At 40.1% G+C, this 23,574-nt stretch overlaps 1 protein-coding gene across 4 annotated transcripts in view; it reads right to left on the minus strand.

Moving 5' to 3' along the window:
- The window catches only part of MELK (maternal embryonic leucine zipper kinase), a 59,885-nt gene extending 36,956 nt beyond the window's left edge, over positions 1 to 22,929 (minus strand). For 2 of the 4 annotated variants that reach the window (XR_002826234.1, XM_006102678.3), the window contains exons 1-7: positions 22,805 to 22,929; positions 16,102 to 16,197; positions 14,494 to 14,579; positions 12,470 to 12,586; positions 8,335 to 8,478; positions 7,378 to 7,446; positions 5,546 to 5,638 (exon numbers count right to left, since the gene is read on the minus strand). Coding sequence is in view for 3 of the 4 variants with exons in the window: in XM_006102678.3 (XP_006102740.1) it covers positions 5,546 to 5,638; positions 7,378 to 7,446; positions 8,335 to 8,478; positions 12,470 to 12,586; positions 14,494 to 14,579; positions 16,102 to 16,159 (567 nt within the window). In the remaining variant the exon portion in view is untranslated. Of the gene's footprint in view, positions 1 to 5,545; positions 5,639 to 7,377; positions 7,447 to 8,334; positions 8,479 to 12,469; positions 12,588 to 14,493; positions 14,580 to 16,101; positions 16,198 to 20,168; positions 20,301 to 22,804 lie in introns of those variants that run through there. The other 2 variants (XM_014468061.2, XM_023744038.1) reach the window with 2 other exon arrangements.
- Between the last annotated feature and the right edge of the window lie 645 nt (positions 22,930 to 23,574).

Consider the following 23,574-nt stretch of genomic DNA (forward strand, 5'->3'; position numbering starts at 1 on the left):
CTGTGAGATCATCCAATTAAACCTGCTTATTCTACAGACAGGGGACCTAAAGCCCAGAAAGGAATACTTATCCAAAGTCACCTAGGCCACCTGACATCCAATTCAGTGCACTCTCCTTTAATACTGGACTCTAATGCTTTATAGAAAACTAGAGGCCTGGTGCATGAAATTCGTGCATGGGTGGGGAGGGTTCCCTCAACCCAGCCTGCACCCTCTCACAATCCGGGACCGCTGGCTCCTAACCGCTTGCTTGCCTGCCTGCCTGCCTGCCTCATCACCCCTAATCCCTCTGCCTGCCTGCCTGATTGCCCCTAACTGCCTCTGCCTGCCTGCCTGATCACCCCTAACTCCTCTGCCTGCCTGCCTGATTGCCCCGGCTGCCCGGTAATTAGCATATTACGCTTTTATTATTATAGATAATTACCAATTGACTGGGCTGGATTAGGCACAATAAGGAAAAGGAGGAGGAATCTGCAGGTCTCTGATTCTGAAAGATAATTCTACAATGCTACTGAAGGTTTATTACATATGAGGGTTATGTAAACACACATGAGGATGTCAAAACAAGTCTTAAAATTTACTACTGATAATCTGCAAATGTGATAAGCTGCTCTGCAAAGTCCTCTCTATATACAGAAACCTTAATAAAGTTCAACGATTGATTTTTCAAATATAGAGGGCAGAAATGAGCCTGCCAGCACAAACAGCCCTACAAATCTCAAAATCCCAGAAAGGAGCTTAACCTTTATATAAGATATCCAGGTGTCCCATGAGTCCTAAGCACTAACTACTTATACAAGCGGAATTTGGTCTTTGTCAATAATGACAGCACTGTTGGCTAAGTCACAGCTCCCACCCTCCTTTGAGCCTTAGGAAAATTTTAAGAGGTAAAAAGAGCAAAAAAAGGATAGAAAATCAAACTAAAATGGACAAGAAAAGCCCAGCTGGGTAGCTCGGTTGATTAGAGTGTCGTCTCGTACACTAAAAGGTTTTGGGTTCAATTCCCAATCAGGGCACATACCTAGGTTGCAGATTTGATCCCTGGTCAGGGTGTGTACAGGAGGCAAACAATCACTTTTTCTTTCTCATGTCAATGTTTCTCTCTCTTTCCCTCCCTTCATCTCTCTCTAAAATCAATAAACATATTCTCAGGTGAGGATTAAATAAATGGTTAAGGAGAGAGAACCAAGATGGCGACATAGGTAAAGACCTGTATTCGCTGCCTCCCACAACCACATCAAAATTACAACTAAAATACAGAACAACTATCATCCAGAACCACGGGAAAGCTGGCTGAGTGGACGTATTACAAGAGAAGTAAAGAAGAAAGCACATTGAGACTGGTAGGAAGTGCGGAGGCACAGAACGGGCTGGTCAGGCACCCAGGTGTGCCGCTTTTTTAATGGGGAGGGAGATCGCCGCTGCGGAGGCAGCCCAGAGGAGTGAGGGGTCCCAGCCCCACACCAGCCCCCCAGCCCAGGGTTCCAGAACTGGGGAAAGAAGTCCCTACAAGCAGTAAGAACTACAGGCTGTAAAAACCAGTGCAGATTGGGGCTGAGTGGCACACAGGCTGCTGGAAACCCAGCTGCTCTTCTTAAAAGGCCTGCACTGAGAACTGAATTTACAAGCTCCCACTTCCTCTGAGCTCCAGTGCTGAGCGAGGCTCTGGGGGACCCAGACACATAAGGGGAGTAACTGGACTGTCTGGCATCAGGGCAGGAACTTGGAGGAGGCTTTCTTCCAGGTGTAGGTGCTCCCAGTGGTCATTGTTCATTGTTCCCATGCTGGGACCTCCCCAGTGCAGGACTTATTGGCAGCTATTTCTGTTTGCTCCGCCCTGGTGATTCCCAGAGAACCTGCCCCACCGAATTTACAACCCCACCCAAGCTGTGTGCAGCTGCTTTTGCATATGAATGGTCTGTCCTTTCTCAGGCTGAAAATCTGTCAAACAAGCTGCAGCTGGGTCAGGGCGCCCCAAGCCTATCAAGACCCAGCATCAGCACCAGCCTGCCTTGCTTCACAGCTAGGCCTCCTCTGGGCACTTCCAAACTCAATACAAAGAGGAGGAATCTTTAGATATTTCTGTAGCTCCTGCTGGATGGCCCCAGGCAGTGGCTGACTTTGCACCTTCCTGGAGACCTAAGAGGCAGTATACCCAATGGTCAGTGTGAGACCATACCAGATCACAACTCTTCAAATCCATAAGTGACACACTCAAGGGGCAGACTCAGTGAGCACCAAAGCCCCACTGAAGCAAGACCCGCCCCATAAGGGTGTCTCCTGCACAGCAGCTCTCCCCCTGTAGTCGCAGCTGGTCCCCACAGCCAATTGGCCTGGAGGTCAATTCCTCCCAGTGATACCAACAGCAATCAAGGGTCAACTACAACAAATTGTGTACACAGTCCACAAAGGGGTGCACCAAGAGTGTCCACGTCAGGTGACTGGGGAGGCTGAGCCACTGGGCCCTATAGGACACCTATTACACAAGGCCACTCTATCAACTTAAGGAGACTTAGCAGCTACCCAATACATAGAACAAACACAGGGAAGCAGCCAAAATGCAGAGACAAAGAAACATCTCACAAATGAAAGAAATGGAAGTAAGCAAACTACTGGATATAGAGTTCAAAACCACAGTTATAAGGTTACTCAAAAATCTTCTAGAAACCTCTGAGGAACTTAGTAAGACTTTCAACGATCTTAGTGAGAATGCCAAAAAAAAAAAAAAATGGAAAAGGACCAGTCAGAAATTAAGCATACACTGACTGAAATGAAGAAGAATATACAGGGATTCAACAGTAGACTAAAGGATCCCGAGAATCAAATCAACGATTTGAAATATGAGGAAGCAAAAAACACCCAACCAAAAGAGCAAAAAGAAAAAGAATCCAAAGAAGATTGTGTAAGGAGCCTCTGGGACAACTTCAAGTGTACTAACATCCGAATTATGGGGGTGCCAGAAGAAGAGAGAGAGCAAGATATTGAAAACCTATTTGAAGAAATAATGACAGAAACCTTCCCCTACCTGGTGAAAGAAATAGACTTACAAGTCCAGGAAGCACACAGAACCCCAAACAAGATGAATCCAAAGAGGACCACACCAAGACACATCATAATTAAAGTGCCAAGGGCAAAAGACAAAGAGAGAATCTTAAAAGCAGCAAGAGAAAAACAGTTAGTTACCTACAAGGGAGTGCCCATACAACTGTCAGCTGATTTCTCAACAGAAACTATGCAGGCCAGAAGGGAGTGGCAAGAAATATTCAAAATGATGAATAGCAAGAATGTACAACCAAGATTACTCTATCTAGCAAAGCTATCATTTAGAATTGAAGGTCAGATAAAGAGCTTCACAGACAAGAAAAAGCTAAAGGAGTTCATCACCAAACCAATATTATATGAAATGCTGAAGGGTATTCTTTAAGAAGAAGAAGAAGAAAAAGATAAAGATAAAAAATATGAACAACAAAGTGACAACAAATACATATCTATCAACAAGTGAATCTAAAAATCAAACGAATAAAAAATCTGATGAACAGAATAAACTGGTGAATGTAAGGGGCATGGAAATGGAACAGACTGATGGTTCTCAGAAGGAAGGGGGTGTGGGGGGGTGCAGGAAGAGGTTAGACAAAGATCTTATATGCATGTATGTATTACCTATGGACACAGACAATAGGGTGGCAGGGGCCTGGGGTGGGGTGGGAACCGGGTGGAGGGGAGCTATGGGGGGAAAAAAGAGGGACATCTATAAGAATGTCAAGATTAATATAAAGATTAATTTAAAAAATGGTTAAGATTTTATGTTATGTGTATTTTTTACAATCGGGGGGAGGAGATCTAGCATGATTCCAGAATTATGATACATGCTCAGTAAAAGTTTTTTCCCTTTCCTACAATTCTCGGAGAAGGTGATAACACTTCTGTGGTATTTCTGCCAAAAATGCTTAACCTGAATTAATCATAAGGAAGCATCAGATAAATTCAAACTGAGGAATAGTCTACAAAATAACTGACTCCCTCAAAAATGTCCAGGTCACGGAAGATAAAGAAAGTCTAAGGAACTCTTCCAGATTAAAGAAGACCAAAGAAACAAGACAACTAAATACAATGCATGGGCCCGGCTGGTGTGGCTCAGTGGTTGAGCGTCGACCTATGAACCAGGAGGTCACGGTTCGATTCCTGGTAGAAGCATGTACCTGGGTTGCAGATTCGATCCCCAGTGTGGGGTGTGCAGAAGGCAGCTGATCAATGATTCTCTCTCACCACTGATGTTTCTATCCCTCTCTTCCTCTCTCTGAAATCAATTTTTTTAAAAAACATTTAAAATTAAAAAAATAAATGCAATGCATGAGTCTGAACTGAATCCTGGACTGAAGGGAAAATATAGCTGTAAAGGACATTATTGGTGCAATTGACACCATTTGAATATGAATTGTGAACTAAATAAATTGTATCAATGTTAAATTCCCTGATTTTGACAACTAAAGTACAGTTATAAAAGAGAAGACCCTTGCTTTTAGAAAACATATACATAGCATTTAATGATAAAGGGGTATGTCCAACTCACTCTCAATTAGTTCAAAAAACAGTGTGTGTGTGTGTATATATATATATATATGTATATATATACATATATATATATATATATATATATACATATATATATATATGAAGAGAAAGATAGATGATAAGGCAAATAGGAAAAGATGTAAATAATTGTAAATTTGACCAAATATATACAGAAGTTTCTCATTCCATACTTGCAACTATTCTTTAAGTTTGAGATTATATCCAAAAAAAAAGTCACCAAAAACAAGCTCCCATCTTAGTGTTACAAATAAAGTAAACTGGCATATTTCAAAGTTTTAACACTAGTTCCAAAAGATACTCCACATAAAACGTGGATTCTGTAGGCAAGAAAATTGAAACTAGTTGCTATCTGTGATTGCCCCCTCCCAAAGGATCGGACCGTACAAGAACATATAAAGATTTGTCGATGTCCTGAACTAAAGAAAACTGTTTATCCCAGCGAGCATTTCCTGAGTTTTTGATGACTAAACATCTCTTACAATATTAATATCAGCAAAATTAGTATTCCAGAGAATGGAAGGGGCTAACTAGCTTGAGGCAGCTAGTGGTAAAGCAGGCAATGACCAGGCCTTCTGAGCTGGGCCTCCTACATTGCTGGCCTTGAATAGTTAGCTATGGACAAAGTATAGATTTTCTCTGTGCTAACCAGCATCTCTGAAAACTGACCCTGCACCCTGGCCTTGTGCTCTCTACCTGGCTGGACTAACCAGTCTAAACTATGGAACTGTTTAACACAAAAGCAACCACAAGAAGGACTCCAGAAACACCGTAGCTCCTTGCTTTGTAAGTATACTATGTATTATATTTATTGCAACTTGTTCATTTCATTTATTACTTTATATACTCATTCTCTGAACACAAGGATTACCTCATCACTATATCCCCAATGCACAGTGCCTGACTCACTATAGGTCACCAAAAGTGTATATTGAATTAACCAATGAATAATTACCTCTGATCCCAAATACGATTTGCCTTGTATTAATTCGGGTGCTGCATAAGCCAGACTCCCACAGCATGTCTGTAGATGGTAGTCCTTGTTACCCTGCCGATAAGATAAAAATGAAACACTTATTAATGATAGCTCTCCAGAGAATTAAAACCTTGATAATCATTCTTTCAGCACAAGCAAAGAGAAGCTAGATGAAGAATTACCCCAAATAATAAAACACTTCTGGGGCCAACCCAATATTCTCTGCCTATATGCATGCATGCATGTGTGGTTTCACCTTCTCTGGATTTCCAATACCATCACAGCCTGGCACGAACAAAATCCTTTTCCCCTGAGTGCAGCCAAGTCAGTTCATACTTCCCGAGACATCCATTTGCATAATAATCAGCTTAGCATACTTCCAAGCATCCATGTCTTCCCACCCCTAAGTACTCAAGGAAAAAAGATTATTTCTTTACTGGATGCTATCTCCAATATCAAACCTTTCCTGTAAATACAGAAGAGCTTTCTTTTTCCTTAGAGGGAAGAGAGCAATATGTTACACAGAACATTGCTTTGGGCGTCTGGTTTCTAGTCTCAGTTGTAACACCAATCACGACCTGAGCTTCCAGATCCAGCAAAATGAGGAATCTGCTCAGCCTCCTCGGCAATCCCACAGAAATATCAAGGCACAGTGAAAATGACACCACTGCCCGACACTTGCCGTACAGTTCTACAACTGGCAAAGGATTTGTGAAATGGTGAGGCTGCATTTACAACTGTAACAACATGCCCAGAAATGAGCTCTTCAGCAGAAAGCTGAGACAATCCTTTCTCTGCCCACCACTGCTTTTTCAGATGGTGTCTGTGTGTGTCAAATCTGTGGCAGCCACAAGCAAAGGCTAATGGAGTCTGTCACAAACATTCTCCACTGCCTCCTGTGGAGAACATGGCTTAAACCAGTTTATCTGCTCAAAGTATGTTTTATCTTTATATACCTGTCAATCAAAAAAAAGCCTTCTATCATTTGGTGTCAAGACACAAGGCTCCACCGACAATTTCTGAAGTACCGAGGGAAGGAGAGAAAAATCAGAAAGAATCAGACATTCAGCCGGAGGGGCAAAATCTGATTCCCTGTGCACCAAGCTAATTCTGATTGGGGCAGGAAATAACCGTGGGCTACAAAGGGCTCAGATAGGTCTGCAATTCCAGCATTCTTAATGAGTGCAGACAGCTCATTGTAGAGACTGTGAGTGCCATCATTAGAGAACTCAGGAGGCAGCCTCCAACAGGCAGCCACACAGGAGCTCTGCTGCAGACAGCAGAAGTGGAAAGTTCAAAGTCACCTCAAAGAGAAGGCACGCTAGAAAATGCCAGTCTCAACTGTGGAGTGCAAATTAAGAAAACACATAACAGTATAAATTTAAAAGCCCATATGGACTTTTTCCTTCTTTTATAAGGAAAGGGGACCATCTCTCAAAATGTAACTAACTGTTAGTTATATAACCATTTTGGATAACAAAGAATAGATTTTCAATAAATTCCCCAAATTCCTGTAAACAAAGGCATCATCTAGTGGCAACATACTCAAACTGCAAACACATGATCAATTCAGCATTCATGCTGTGATGGCTTCATAACACTGCAATTCTCTCAGCATACCCATGGGGTCTTTAGCACGACCAACCCTGGACCTGGCAGTTCTCTATCTTGGTTACATGTCAGAGTCATTTAGAGAACTTCTCAATGGATGCAACCAGGCTCAATAAAAACTTAGTGGAAGTCAGTGCAAGATAACACACCTTAGTGTGCATTTACAAAGGAAATAGATGAATTTTTATTTCTGCACTTACCTTGGGTTTCGCACAGAGACCAAAGTCAATCAGCTTTATTTTATGATATTCATCAAACAACAAATTTTCCTGGAAAAACAAAGATCTTTTCATAACTATAATGACTTCCTTATAACACATCCCACCTCTAGCCATTTCTAAAAACAATTTAAGGTTTTTATATTTAAAAACCTGAGTATAATAGAGTGAAAATCATTTTTAAAAAGAATGAAATGACAAGAAGTATAGAAAGGGAGAGAGGAGAATGTTGGTAATTATATCCCACTTCCCCTCAAGACACATTAGCATAAACCATTTTCTCCTTAGTGCTCTGAGGTTCAACTACAAGCAAACAATGTATGCTGAAGGCAAATTTAAACAAAAAAGTGAGCTCCAATCTTAGGGTTGAGTATAAACAAGAGGAAAAGGATAGTAACACTGCCATATTTTGTTGGGCCGTTTCTAGGTCCCTGACCCTAGTACCAAGCAACATTAATATCCATGTTCACCACCATTCACATTAGTCAGAGCCTGCAGTCTTAAGAGTATTCACATTTTTATTCTGTCCTTGAAAAGTAGTCTGCCCACACACTGAACTGTTCCTGTCTGAGGCGTAATGGAATGAAAATTAAAGGAAGATGGGGTTAGGAAGAGAACTGGATGGAAAACATTAAATGACAATATACTCAAAGAAAGTACTTAAAACTCTTTTTTCCTAGAGATAAAATTCTGAAGTTTATATTCCATGGCTGATTACAAAGACATTTATAATGTCACACCCAATTGGCAGATAAATAGAATGTCAATAATAAGTCCATTGAAAAAACCCTACCAGAAGTCAAAAGGAGGGGGGGAAGTGATATGTTATAGCTGGGGTTGGGGGGGAGCAAAGATAGATTCTAAACAGGAAGAACCTAGTCATAACAAGTAAATAATGTTGAACTCCCAGGTGACCATCTACCTGTGATAGTCACTTACCGGTTTGAGGTCCCTGTGAGCATAGCCCTGGCTGTGCATGTAAGCAACTGCAGAAACGATCTGACGGAAGACGACACGGGTCTCCTCCTCCGACAGGCGATCCTGGGAAATTATGTAGTCAAACAGCTCTCCTCCAGGGCAATACTTAACAGCAACAGAACCACACAGATATCGTTACTACTTACAAAACTCACGTCAGAGGAATTGAAAATAAAAAACATACTTCAGCCCTAACCGGTTTGGCTCAGTGGATAGAGCGTTGGCCTGTGGACTGAAGGGTCCCGGGTTCGATTCCGGTCAAGGGACCATGCCTGGGTTGCAGCTCGAACCCCAGTAGGGGGCGTGCAGGAGGCAGCCAATCAATGATTCCCTCTCATCATTGATGTTTCTATCTCTCTCCCTCTCCCTTCCTCTCTGAAATCAATTTTAAAAAATCTTTTTAAAAACATACTTCACTTAAAGATAGTAATTAAACTAATAGGCAAGGTAACTGAGTGAGGCATATTAAAAAATACACTCTCAGGATCAAACAAATCAACAATTATTCCAGAAAAGAACAATAGCTCTTGATTTCGAGCTTTTATTACCAGTAAGTAGAAGTAGAACCAACTACCACTAATTCTTAAGTTCATTCGGGGTTTTACATTTTTATGGCAAAGTACTAAAACCCCTTCTCATCTTAAGGCACGTACATTTAGTGTAGTTATCTGAAACCAAAAAACCCAGCGGCAATTACTGCTTCTCCATCTCGAAGACCAGTGATTTTAAGTCTGTACGAGGAGCCCAGCTCTATAGAGGCTCCTCAGAGGTTGTGGAGAATGGACACCAGAGCACAAAGCTTTAGGCTTTCCATCCCTTCTTCTCCAGAGCAGCTCCATGTTTCTGTAAACTGGCGTTTCCATTTAAGGCTTCATTTTACATTAGCAATTAAAATTATACTATCATAGTATATAGCCTCTGACCTCATAGTTCCATGTTTAGAAATTGTTCCTACAGATATACTCTCACAACAAAAACAACACATGTTCAAGATCATTCACTACAGTAGCACTGTTTCTAACAACAAAAGGCTGGAAACAATTCAAATATGTTCACACTATGTAAATTATGACACAGGTATAAAATGGGATTCTACGCAGCCATAAAAAAAAATTCTTGCCCTGGCGAGTGTAGCTCAGTTAGTTGTCCCATGCACCAACAGGTCGCTGGTTCGAGTCCCAATCAGGGCATATGCCCAGGTTATGGGTTCAGTTGTGGGCTCAATACTCAGTAGGGGGCGTGCAGGAGGCAGCAATGGATATTCTCTCATTGATGTTTCTTTCTCTCTCCCTCTCCCTTCCTCTCTCAAAAACATAATTTAAAAAAAGCTCTTCAGGAACTGAAATGAAACAATCTCCCGTATTAAGTGAAAAAGCAAGGTACAAGAGTATATATTGATACTGTGACTTGCAAAAAGCATTCTGCTGAACAAAAGAAGCTAAACACAAGAGTACAGTCCATATGATGCTATTTGTATAAAGTTCTAGAATAGATAAAACTAGTATGTGGTGACAAAAATCAAACCAGTGGTTGTTGAGAAGAGCAGTGGCTGGATGAGGTTACAGGGATTAACATCAAACTTTTCCTATGTAACGCAAATGCTTTATACCTTGACTGGGGTGGGAAGTACATGGGTGTGTACCTTTTTCAAACTGTACACCTAATATGTGCATTTTATCATATATAAATTATACCACAATAATCAATCTTTTTCACTGCTATCCAATAAGATTTACATTAAAAAGCCTACTTTACATTTTCAAATAAAGAAATACAAAGTAAAGCAAAACAAAAACATCAAAAATCTCTATAAATGGCCGAAACCGGTTTGGCTCGATGGATAGAGGGTCGGCCTGCGGACTGAAGGGTCCCAGGTTCGATTCTGGTCAAGGGCATGTACCTTGGTTGCGGGCACATCCCCAGTGGGAGATGTGCAGGAGGCAGCTGATCGATGTTTCTCTCTCATCGATGTTTCTAACTCTCTATCTCTCTCCCTTCCTCTCTGTAAAAAATCAATAAAATATATATTTTTTAAAAAATCTCTATAAATGCACATAGACGGTTTCCAAGCTAAAATGTTAAGTGAGGGGAAAAATACAAGGTACAGAATAATATGTGACCATTTGTGTGGCAGAAACCAATAAGCTATACACACATACATATGTATAAAATATAAATAGGCATTTGTAAGTACATGGAAAATCTATAGGAAATACAAGAAACGTAAGTTATTTACTCAGGGGGAAAGAAACTGGATGACAGGAATACAGAAGAGAGAGAATTTTACTTTTTAATATAAACTCTCTTATACCTTTTCAATTTTGCCCTAGGTTCACGGAAGGGTTTTTTGTTAGTGGTGGTTGTGTGTGTGTGTGTGTGTGTGTGTGTGTAGGGAATCAGCATTTTAAAAAGACTTTAAAATCACCACTATTGACCATGTGGGTGGATCTACGGTGTAATAAAAAGAAAATGGTTCTAGGTCCAAAACTTTCAGCATTATGAATTTTAAAATGTGCTTTTAAAACAGAGCTAATCTGTGAAAATGATGTGCAGTTACAATTTGGCTGAGACTAAGGAAAATGAAACAAGAGATGAATGATGCAAGTTCTAAAGACTTTAAGTAAGCTTCAAGCCAAAAAGAGCAGGGGAAAACTTAAACGAGTTTGGTTCGCATAATACATATGCTGAAGGCTTGTGGGTTGAATTGAGTTCTCCAAAAAGATATCTTGGAAGTCCTAACACCGGGTACCAGTAAACGTGACCTTATTTGTAAATAAGTTCTTCGTAGATGTGATCAAATCAAATAACATCATATTGGATTAGGGTGGACCCTTTGAAGACAGAGGCAGAGAATGGAGTGATGCATCTGTAAGCCAAGGAATGCCCAGGATTACCAGCAACCATGAGAAATTAGGAAAGAGGCAAAGAACAGATTCTCTAGAATGAACCTTGCCCACACTTTGATTTCAGATTTCTAGCCTCCAGAACTGTGAGACAATAAATTTCTATTGTTTTAAACCACCAAGTTGGTGGTAATTTGTTACCATACACACCATATAAACTAAAATGAATCCTTCCCCCTAGGGCAGTGGTCGGCAAACTGCGGCTCGAGAGCCACATGCGGCTCTTTGGCCTCTTCAGTGTGGCTCTTCCTAAGCCTTAGGAGTACCCTAATTAAGCTAATAAAAATGTACCTACCTATATAGTTTAAGTTTAAAAAATTTAGCTCTCAAAAGAAATTTCAATCGATGTACTGATGATATTTGGCTCTATTGACTAATGAGTTTGCCGACCACTGCCTAGGGACAAATTCTAACATATTCTGTCTATTAAACCGCACCTCCCCATTAGGAGTGTATTAGAAAGGGTACATTTACAATGAATCTCCAATTTATAATAGATGTCTATTTGATCTAAATTGTTATAGACAGAACTCAAACAGGTAAAGCCTTAACATTTATTCTAATATTTCAGGTGAAACGTACTTTTAACAATCGATAAAGTGAATGGAAATGGTATGAATGTTTGTTCCCACCCAAAATTCATATGTTGAAATCCTAAACCCACAAAGATGTATTAGGAGGTGGCCTTTGGGAGGTGATTAGCACATTAGGGTGAAGTCCTTATGAATGAAATCAGTGCTCTTAGAAGAGGCTCTAGAGTTGGGGGGGAGATAGGAGAGGGTAAAGGAGGAATAAACAGTGATGGATGGAAGGAGACTTGACTTGGGGTGGTGAACACACAATGCAAAATACAAATGATGTATTATAGAACTGTACACCTGAAACCTATATGATTTTATTAACCTGTGTCACTCCAATAAATTCAATTAAAAAAAAAAATGAAGAGGCTCCAGGGAGATCCCCTGGCCCTTCTACCATGTAAGGACATAGTGAGAAGGTGCCCGCTCAGAACCTGGAAGAGAGCCTTCACCCAACCATACTGGTGCCTTGATCTTGGAATTCCTAGCCGCCAGATGGTGAGAAATAAATGTCTGTTGTTCATTAGCTTCCCAGTCTGTGATATTTGTTATAGCAGCTCAAACAGATTAAAACAGTGAACAAACACAGTTAGGTCTCTGTAACATACTACAAACCTCAAGAACCATGAATATTTTGTTGGTTGTCTCCAACACATGGTAGAGTTGACATATATGCTGATGTCTCAGGTTCTTCAAGGCATCAATCTCTGTTTTGACCCGGGGCAAATCACTCTGTGGCAAAACATTGTATTAAATGTGCAATAAACCAATTTGGGAAGTGTTTCAAGAATCAATATAAAAAGATTAATACTAAGTAGCAAAAGCAATCAACAGCCTCAAAACAAAGTGTTCCACAATACAGAAAAATATAACAAAACTTATTTGTATGTGCATTAAAAAGGCCTTGAGGGTTTTATGAAAGACAAACTTAATGTGGATTGATAGCCAAAGTCCTGAAAATTTTTAAATCTCAATTCCCTTAGAAGGTTTGCATTCCAAACAAAGAAAGTGACAGAAACTCTACTTAGTGTGCATGCCTGAGCTACCACTTTTATTCTTAGTAATGTTCCATAAGAATGTAGGTGAAAGGTATGAAGATATTCACTGTCTCAGTTTTCCAATTTTTCTAGGGGCTTGAAATGTTTCAAAATAAAAAGCTGGTTGGGAAGGAGGATAAGCCAAGCTGAAAGAATTTCAAAGTCCATATTAAAGACAAAAATATAGATATCCATGAAGTAACATGTAAAACTTTATTATAAAAAGGGACTCAATCTAATGATCTGTGGCTTAAGAGCCAATTATCTAGGACCATGCAACCAGATGTCAGGTCTTGACAAAGAATCAATTGTAACTTTGACTATTTTAATATGATAATCTTTTTTTTTCTCTTTTGGGGAGAGTGGGAGTCGGATAACTAAAACCCTGAAAGTAATCAAAATATTATTAAAGTGCTAGGAAGTAATTAAAATAAGCATAACAACAGAAAATATAAAAACAAAATTAGAAAAAATAAATTAATGAATTAATGTTATCACACTGATGCTTTAGAATAAATTTTGAGTATCAGTTTGGTAATACACTTTGTAATAACAATACACATTTTGTTTGCTATTTAAGTATTTGTAGTGTTCATGTGAATAAGTCATACTAAAGTTGCAACTGAAGTTTACATTGCTTAAGGAAATTAATTTAATCAGATTTATAATCACTGATTTCATTCATGAGGGCTCAAGAAAAAATGTTTTTAATGCCTTTTATTTGCTTAGTGAATATATTATTGAGCTCAATAAATAAAAATATTGAAGAAGAGACTGAATTATCAGTTGAAACTAAACCATATGAAGGATGATACATTGAATTAGAAAAAAAGACCATTCAGGGTGAGTACAAATACTGGATAGGGCAGTGATGACGAACCTTTTGAGCTCGGCGTGTCAGCATTTTGAAAAACCCTAACTTAACTCTGGTGCCGTGTCACATATAGAAATTTTTTGATATTTGCAACCATAGTAAAACAATGACTTATATTCTTGATATTTATTTTATATATTTAAATGCCATTTAACAAAGAAAAATCAACCAAAAAATATGAGTTCGCGTGTCTTAGGTTTGCCATCACTGGGATAGGGTATAATAGACCCATAAAGATCATCAAAAGAGACAGATTTTCCCTCAGTATAAAAACAAAAAACTTTATGTACATTATAACCAAGATCACAAATTGAATGAGCTGCATTAGGAGGTAATGAGCATCTCAATCCTGGAAAAAAAGGCTGATCAAGAAAAGGAGGATTTCATTAGAGAACTACTAAGGTTATTTTGGATAAAATTCTAGGACGTAAGATCTACCTATACCATAAAATAGGTAACACTGAGTTAGAGTATTTGAATACCAAGAAACATCTTCAAGACCATGAAACAACTGCAGAGAAATGGATCCTTCGGGTTTCATACATATGCCATTGCCTTGCATTACAATTAAGGACAAAGTAACCCCTTCCCTCAGATTGCTTTTTAAAACCTGCCAGTTACACAGAACTGGCAATTTACAATGCTAGAGAAATATTATTCTAATAATATTATTCTAGAACATTCACAAAACTGATGTATAAATATTTTTAAAATAATTTTAAACTTACCCCCAGTGCATTTTTATCCATGATTTTTATAGCTACCATTTCTCCAGTAAGGATATGGCAGGCAAGTTTGACCTTTGCAAAGCCACCTAAGTGTAGGAAAATTATGAAGAGATAAGCAAGACTAACCCAAATATCAATAGCAGAGCAAACTGAGGACTCAGACACAAACACTGTTCCATATGCTTTCAAAAGGCTCTATCAATCCCTACTTTCCTATAAGTTTATGGCTCTTTCTTCCTGTTGCTTCCAAGGTGTTAGCCATGACCCTACCCTCTCCTCAATCCAATGAATAGCTGAAGATTTTTTTTTACCATGATAGTATATTTTTAATTTTTTAATGAACAAACAGAATTCATCCTTTAGAAATATGCTTTATAATTAACACTGCAATAAAATTTGCTTTATAATTAATATTGCTAGAACACATTGTAAAGTTGCTGAGACAAAAGTCAAGTAATATGAAACTTCCATTCAGTTTTAAAACTGGGAATATGAACAATTATGTTTTAAAACTGTATCAAAAGTGGGAAAATTTCTACACTTAAGTATCTAAAAGAAAGTGCCAACTTCACATTTCTAAGAAGAAGCTTCTAATAGTCCCTCCATGACCTTCTCCATCTCAGTAAACAGCAACTCCATTTCCCAGGTGCTCGGGCCAAAAACCAAAGGGTGGGCCATCCTCAGTCTTTCTCTTTTACCCCCTACCCCATATCCAACCCATCAACAAATCCCATTGCCTATATCTTCAAACTATACCAATGGTAGTTACCTTGAGGTAAAAAGAAAGGGACTGACTGGAAATGCTCTCTATGTCTTGATCTGATCAGGAAACATAGGCGTATATATGTATGTAAAAGTCCATCAAGATTGGTGCACTTTGCATTTTTGACTGTGTAATACCTCAATAAATCAAAATACACACACACACACACACACACACACACACACACATATGTGTATGTCTGTATACAGAATTCCACCCCTTTCACGACCTTCATTCACTACTATCAGCCTCGATCAAGTCACCATCATCTCTAGCACTGCTCACCTGAATTACTGCAATAACCTCCTAACATCTCTCTGCTTCTGCCCTGGCCCTTTTCTACCCAATCTCTTTACAACCAAGCAGAGAGGGTGACCCTTAGAAACAAAGATCAGATCACTCTCCAAATGACTTTTATTCTAAATAAAATGACTTACAAGGCCTCTCCTACTATTTTCCTCTCCTTTGCTCCACTTTTTCTAACTAAAGTAGGTTGAAGAATTTTTTTTTTTTTTTAAATATATTTTATTGATTTTTTTACAGAGAGGAAGGGAGAGAGATAGAGAGTTAGAAACATCGATGAGAGAGAAACATCGATCAGCTGCCTCCTGCACATCTCCCACTAGGGATGTGCCCGCAACCAAGGTACATGCCCTTGACCGGAATCGAACCTGGGACCTTTCAGTCCGCAGGCCGACGCTCTATCCACTGAGCCAAACCGGTTTCGGCAGGTTGAAGAATTTTAAAACGACGTAATTTAGACTAGAAAACTCATGACTGCCCAAACACACTAGGCTCTCAAATAGTTGATCTACCATCTCTCCCCAAGAAAAAATAACAATTACCTGTCCCAATAGTTTCATATATTTCATAGTATTTGAGAAGCTCATCATAATCTTTCATAGTCCTGCTGGAAGTTTACTCAAAATTACAAAAAGAACCTGTAAAATAGAAATAGTACAAGATCAAAAAAGGAACTAGTATGAGATTATGTCCTCCACTCTTGTAACTGCAAATATAAGTAAGTCTAGGCACATAGATGATACTGGAAAAACTGATTAGCCACATGAAAAAAACACTGGATTCCTATCTCCCACTATACATAAAAATCAATTTCAGATCAAGTAAAGACTTAAATATGAAAAGTAAACCTTTAAAACTTTTAATAGAATACTGTCATGATTTCCAGACAGAAGGGGATCTTTTAAAGTGCTAATTATAAAAATTCCATTAAACAATGTTAAAATTAAAAACTTCTGCACATCCAAAGGCATTTCAAAAAATCATAAATGTGAGAAAATATTTGCAACACTTATAACAATGGATTTTTATACATAATACATAGACTCTAAGCCTACAATACAGAAAAAGACAACCAAAGAAAAAATAAGCAAATGAAATACAAAAGCATTTCACAAAGAAACACAAATAACCAATAAAAAGATGGGGAAAAATGCTCAACTTCTTTAGTCATCAGGGAAATGCAAATTAAGATTCAATAATATACAATTTTAAGATACATACACTGAGTGGCCAGATTTAATGACCGGCCAGATTATTATGACCACCCCATCAGTTCAATGAAGTGAATTAGTTATGCAAATAATAATAATAATAAAACCTTGAGAGTATTTGCTTAGGAAGTTTTCAATATTCAGTATTTTTGGAAGTGTCAATGAAGTACTGATGGGGTGGTCATAATAATCTGGCCACTCAGTGTATAATACATATTTTATTAGTATGCTTCACATATTTACATGTACTCTGAAGTACATATCATATACTCTTAAGTATATATCAAACAATATATAAAAATTTGTTGTAAAAGTCTTAGGTAGTTATTTTATTCTGTCTTCCTGAGTTTTAAAATTAAGTAGAATTACAAAACACCATAGGATCGAGTAGGCCTCACCCTGATACTAGCTTTGTCTTACTTGCAGAGGATATGCTCTTAGTTGAGTTTAACTACAGATTAGCAGTGTATTTTGCAAAACTAGTCAGACTATTAATCTGAATTTTCTTTTATTCATTCATTTATTCACATATGTGTTTACTGAGCACCTATGATGTGCCAGACCCACACTTGGCACTAAAGCTATAAGGGAGAAGAAACAAAATGTGGTTCCTGTCCTCATGGATCTTGCATTCTAGAAGAGAAGACAAAAGGCAAATCAACAGACAATAAAATTAAATTATTATAATTTTTAATAAATGCTGGGAAAGAAATAAGCAACAGTGGTTAGAATGAGTCACTGAGAAGGTAATATTTAAGCCAAGATCCAATTCAAAGGATGAGAAGTGAGAAAAAGAACATCAGCCCGGCTGGTAATCAGACTGGATATTCCTACCAAAACTTGAACAATGTTTCCAACAGGACCTGGACGTGACCGCGTAAACAATGTTTCTATACGAAACTGTGAAAATGACAGTGATCCTTTATTTGACTTACTGCTGCTTTCTCACCAATGACAGCCTCAGCCCCACTGTATTCTAAAATACCCAAATGCTGAAATGCCCCAGTTCTTTGATAGCTTTCCTAATCCCTTCTTAAAATCACGCAGCATAAGCCCAAATCCTATAAGCCCCTTTCTTACTCTCACTGAGACACCCCAAGGTCCTAGGGAGAATGGTGTCTCCTGCAGCAGCAAACTAAAAACACCTAATGTTTTTTACTACAGATGTGTTCTTAGTGGTCTTGGGTTGGTAAACCTTAACAGTTGTTGGCACAAAAAGAATAAGAGGAAGAGTATTCCAGAAAGAAGAAATTTAGCTGCCAAGATCCCAGAGGAAAAAAAAGTTGACATGTACTGAACTAAAACTGCTTTTAGAGGTAACAGCAAATGGAAATGTAGATTTAGAGCTGGGTTAGCCATATGGGAAAAACAACAAAAAACACTGGATTGTCTCCATTTCACACATGCACAAAATCAATTAGTGTAAAGACTTAAAAAAGATAAATCTTTACAATGTAGACAGCTAAGGCCTTACCCACACCAGCTAGGAGTGGTAAGAGGAATAGGCAGAGAAAGAACAGTTAGAAAACTAAGAATAAGAATACGGTTTCATGGAAGCCAAGAAGGAAGAAAAAAGTAAAACTATGAAAAGAAAGTTTCTGGGAAGTATATTTCCAAATAAATTTTCTAAAAGTGCCCATACATAGGTCAAGTTCTAGGACTTGAGTAGGTGCTACAAAGTGGGGCTCTCTTTATAAGAAGACAGGGGGTGAAAGGTGAACCTGCACAGAAATGATTTCTCAGGGGACTCTTGTTCCTAGAGGCTAATGCAGAAGGACAAAACAAGATTTCAACCTTGGGAAGAGATGCCCCCACACCCATTAGGTAGACAAACAGGAATCAGAGGGGCCCAGGGAAATGGAGGTCACTGAGCCAGGCACAAAGACTCTTCCATATAGCCCAGCACAGCACACTAGGGCTCTAGAGTTCACAAAGGGGTTTGAGGCAAAGACCCAGCTAGTGATGAGATCCTCCTCCGCCTGGCCTGTCTCCTGTGTACAAATCTCCCTCAGTGACCTAGCGGTGGATTAGCTCTGGCAGCACAGGGTTCAGGTGCCAGGACCCCATTCTCGCTAACAATCTGAAAGGCTGGGCACAGCCAACTGGGACTTGGGAAGCAACGTTCCACCTGGAAAGAGCAGAGCTCATACATCTTGATCACTGCCTCTCGGTAGCTGAAACCTGGTGCTAGTGCTCATTTCTAGAGCCAGGGAGTCTCCCTTCACCAAAGGCAGAGTTCCCGCAAGCCCGCTGAGGGCTCTGGGGTGGCTGGGTGGCCAGCATGACCATGCTCACTACCTCCAAGTTCTCTGTTCTTCATCCTGTCTTATCTAGAGCTGAGTGATCAGCATGTTACTAACCTACAAAGTCCTGACTTTGGAAGACCTACAGTGTGAGTTCAACCTCAGCAGTACAGTGGGTTTATAAAGGAAAAAAAAAAAGATGGAGTAATTGGCAAGGTCCTTACTACAGTGAGGATGGGTTATCTTCTTAAGTTGAGGTGGAGAAAAAAATGAAATGAAATTATCAAAAGCAAAGTTCCGCCTGGAAACATCACAGAGGACAAATCGATTCTCACTGGGCACCTAAGGGACAGGATTAGAAATGTCCTTAACAGCAGTACTAATTCAGAAATCCTGGAAAGGGCATTTGTCAGTGCTGCAAATGTGGGAATGAAATAGAACCACACCCCCTCCCCCCCAGAAAAAGAAATAAGACTAAGAAATTTCAAAACAGTCAATAACAGCAGTAAAGGTACTGAGGTCAACACAATGCTAAGAAATGTTTAGGATCCTGATGACAGCGAAGAGAAAGAGTAGGGGGTTGGAAATGGAGGAATGTCAGGCTATAAATCAAGAACCACAAAAGATATTTTTTAAATATCCTTTTAGGGGGGGTGAGGGAGATAGAAGAGGGTAAAGGGGATAAATAATGATGGAAGGAGACTTGACTTTGAGTGGTAAACACATACAATATACAGATGATGTATTATAGAATTGTACACTTGAAACCTATATAATTTTATTAACCAATGTCACCCCAATAAGTTCAATAAAATTTAAAGAAATAAAATAAAATATCCTTTTAAAATGCCTAAAGCACTCTGATTCCATGAATCATTTTACTCAGAGATAAAAGGTAAATTATTATCAGCAGTAAAAAGTCTTCAAAAATTTAGTCAGTGAATAGAGCACTAGAGCAGAAGCTGTGGGAAGAAAAAATATCAAAACTCAAGAAAAACAATCAGCTTTAAAAAACAACTGGTTTTAGTCTCAACATCAAAGCTCAAATACCAAGAAAGATAAAGATCAGCGGCAAAAGACATTATGATCCAATAAACAATATTAGCCATTTCCTAGGAAAGGGTGGCATTGGACCAACTTAATAAGCACGCTGACCTTTTAATCTAGCTTAACCTGCATGAATGGGGCAGGAAAACAGCAGAAGCACAGTCAGGCCCTCAAGCTGATGGAAAGTTGGTGACATAAAATGAAACATTTCTGCTTCCACTGGAGTGGCAAATGTTACTCCAGGCAAGGAGACACCACAGAAGACAAAATCGATTCTCACTGGGCACGTAAGGGACAAGATTAGAAATATCCTTAACAGCAGTACTAATTCAGAAATCTTGGAAAGGGCATTTGTCAGTTCTGCAAATGTGGGAACCATCCCCCAACCCCCCCCCCCCAAAAAAACCCAAAACAGAAATCATAAGACTAAGAAATTTCAAAACAGTCAGTAACAGCAGTAAAGGTATTGAGGTCAACACAATGCTAAGAAATATTTGGAATCCTGATGACAGAGAAGAGAAAGAATAGGAGATTGGAAATGGAGGGATGTCAGGCTATAAATCTGTTTGGAAAGTTGTCTGCTGTAAAAGTGGACTATCAGGTTCACTCGAGAGCCAATCCCCAACGAATGCAGTATTGCGGTATTCAGAACACGAGGGCTAAAGAGGAAACACAAAGGGAATGAAGTAGGCCTTAGGAAATCCAAGCATCCTAATTGCCACGACTGCCCGTCTAAATTCCATACAAGGACTGGGCTGTTTCAACTTGCCACACAGAGAGAGAAAGCAATTGGTAAGGTGTAGGAATTCACTTCCCCTGGCAAGGGATATAACAGTTTCATAATTAACTTCTTGACAGATTTCTCCCAAATGACTTTTGAACTTCCAGATCATGGGCTCTAACCAACCAGCAAACATCAACTTTCACCAATCTAAGATTGAACCACGCACCTTCTTTTTTACTTTCTTACATTTTCTTTATATACCCTTCCCTTCCCTCAAATTAAACTGTCTTTGCATACTACTTATGTGGGCCTGCATTATATCTATCAAATCCAGGGAACATCATTTTTGCTACTGAATAAGAAAATGTATTTACACTGCAAACAGCTATAATGATAGATTTTACCTGGTTTTTAAATGTAGGTGTGGAGCTGGGATCCTCTAGTGTTTGGAAATACTGAACACAGTAAAGACTTGTGATTGGAGTAATACAACTTTATAGCTGCTAAAGGAGATATATAATCAGTCAAAACAAAAGGCAGCCCCTCAAATGTAGATAATGAAGAAGGAAACTAGACCCCAATCAAACACCTAAATGTCCTTGTGAGTGTGGCTAAATAGAATTGGGAGGGGAGGGTGGGTGGGAAGAGATCAACCAATGAACTTGTATGCATATGCATAACCCATGGACACAGATAAAGGGGTGGTGAGAGCCAGGGGAGGGGGAGGGAGCAGGCTGGAAGAGGTTAATGGGGGAAAAAGGAGGACCTATGTAATACTTTCAACAATAAAGATTTTAAAAAATAAATAAATAAAAGTTTAAAAAAAGAATTGGAGGCATATATAATTGAGGTCTTGGATTTCTCTGAGGAAACAAGAAATTGCCTAGAATGATAATAGGAGGAGGTCTATCATTAAATTTTATAGGACAGCCACAAACTGGGGACATTTTCTTTTTAACATGGCATTATTTAGGGCCTAAAGACTATGCTATTCATCGCTGAGTAATACATTTACCTTACCTCGTGAGCTTGGTCAGACACTGATTCTGAGGATATTTCAAATGAGAAGTAGAATACAGAATAGCTTATTATGTGCCTGGTAATACATTCCATTAACATTCTGTCCTGCTCCCTTGCAGAGGCTCCAGGGAGCACCAACAAAGAGACATTCATGCCTAAAGGTGTTAAGGGACTGATGTGCTCATCTCCTTGATCCACAGTAGACACAATGGAAATATCCACTGGTGACATAGGCCCATGAAGGTGCAATAAGGGCATTTCTGGTTTCTTCCACACGACATGGTAAACAGAAACCAAAATATGAATTAAAAAAATCACTGGCCTCTGAGCAAAACTCCAGGCACCTCTGATACACCCCCTCCTTCCATCTTCCCCCATCCCACAACCAAAGAGAAATAACAAAAGTGAAGCTCAAGAACAACCACCCATCCCAGATGCCGAGGCCTGATCCCTCTCTTGGGATGGCCCCCTGGGGGAGTGTCCCCTTTCCCCCCCGGGTTTCCCGGTGCGAGCTGCTCCTTTTACCAACACAGCACTGGGTGCATAGTCCCCTTTGGGCGTGAGCCTCCGGAAAGCCACTACTTCGGGAAAATAAAGGGAGAGGAAGGAGTTGGGCTGTGGGGAAGGGGTGATAACACAGTTCTCCTTCCTTTTTTACTGAACTGCCCCAGTACACTGAGTTGCACGAATAGAAATAACTGGAAACCCTTCCTTGAGTTTCTTTCGCAGAGACAGGGTCACGGGAACGCGGCACGGGAATTCACATCTGTTGCAGCCGCCTGGGTGGCAAACGCTCTGCCTGCCCCGACTTTACTGTAGGTAAGTACGATCATTATCCCCACTTACAGAGGAGAAAAGCGGGGGGTCGGGAAAGCTAGAGATCTCATCCAGGGAACGGGACCCCTAAGGTGGGGGCGCCGGTAAAATTCCCAGCTGGGAGCAAACGGGGCTCTCGCCGCCGTCCCCCCGCCCTGCCGGGACAGCGGCGGGAGACACTGACCTGAGGGGCGGAGGGCCGGGCAGGGCGCGGCCGGGCACAGGGACAGAGGCGCCCGCTTAGGGTCCGGGCGAAGCTGAGAGGTCAAGAGTTCCCCCGAGCCTTTCAGATCCTGCGGTTCACGCCGCTTCCGCCCGCCAAGGGAATCAAACCTCCCGGGCCGGAAGGGGCGGGGCGCGGCGGGGGCGGAGCCGGTTCGGGGAGGCGGGGGCGCGCGTGCGTCCTCGGACCGGAAGCGGGAAGTGCTGGTACGGGAGTAGGCGTGGCAAGTGGCCCCTCGGGCAGCTGAGGTGAGTTCGTCTGCAGTCTGGGCTGAGCCTTCCCCGCGGTTGGAGGGCCGTGTTGAGAGTCTCTGAGTGGCGTGGACGTACCAAGTTCCCACGGAACTCAGCTCTCTTACGCTGTGTCCTGAAGTTGATCTGCAAAGCAGTCGCTACTAGTCACGGTTCTCATCCGAGTCCTCCCCTCCAGATCTTACTAAAAGGTGTTGCCACGAGGAATAAATCCCCCCAGAGACCAAATTGCCCATGGGATAACTCAAGGTACCGTAAATACCAACCCGGCATCATGATTGAAGTCTTTCTAATACATTTTACTGTTGGGCCATTATGTGTATAAATGGTCATCGCTGTATAAATTACAATTGTAGTGATAACTTGGTCCAGGAGGGAAAAAAATTATAGCCACAGGAAAGAAAAAATATTAAGTATAAATATATGTGTGTGTGTTTTTATATGTATTTTTTAAATAGACTCTTTTTTTTTTTAGAACAG

Source organism: Myotis lucifugus, unplaced genomic scaffold (genome assembly GCF_000147115.1).
Source record: "Myotis lucifugus unplaced genomic scaffold, Myoluc2.0 scaffold_424, whole genome shotgun sequence".
Classification (NCBI taxonomy): domain Eukaryota; kingdom Metazoa; phylum Chordata; class Mammalia; order Chiroptera; family Vespertilionidae; genus Myotis; species Myotis lucifugus.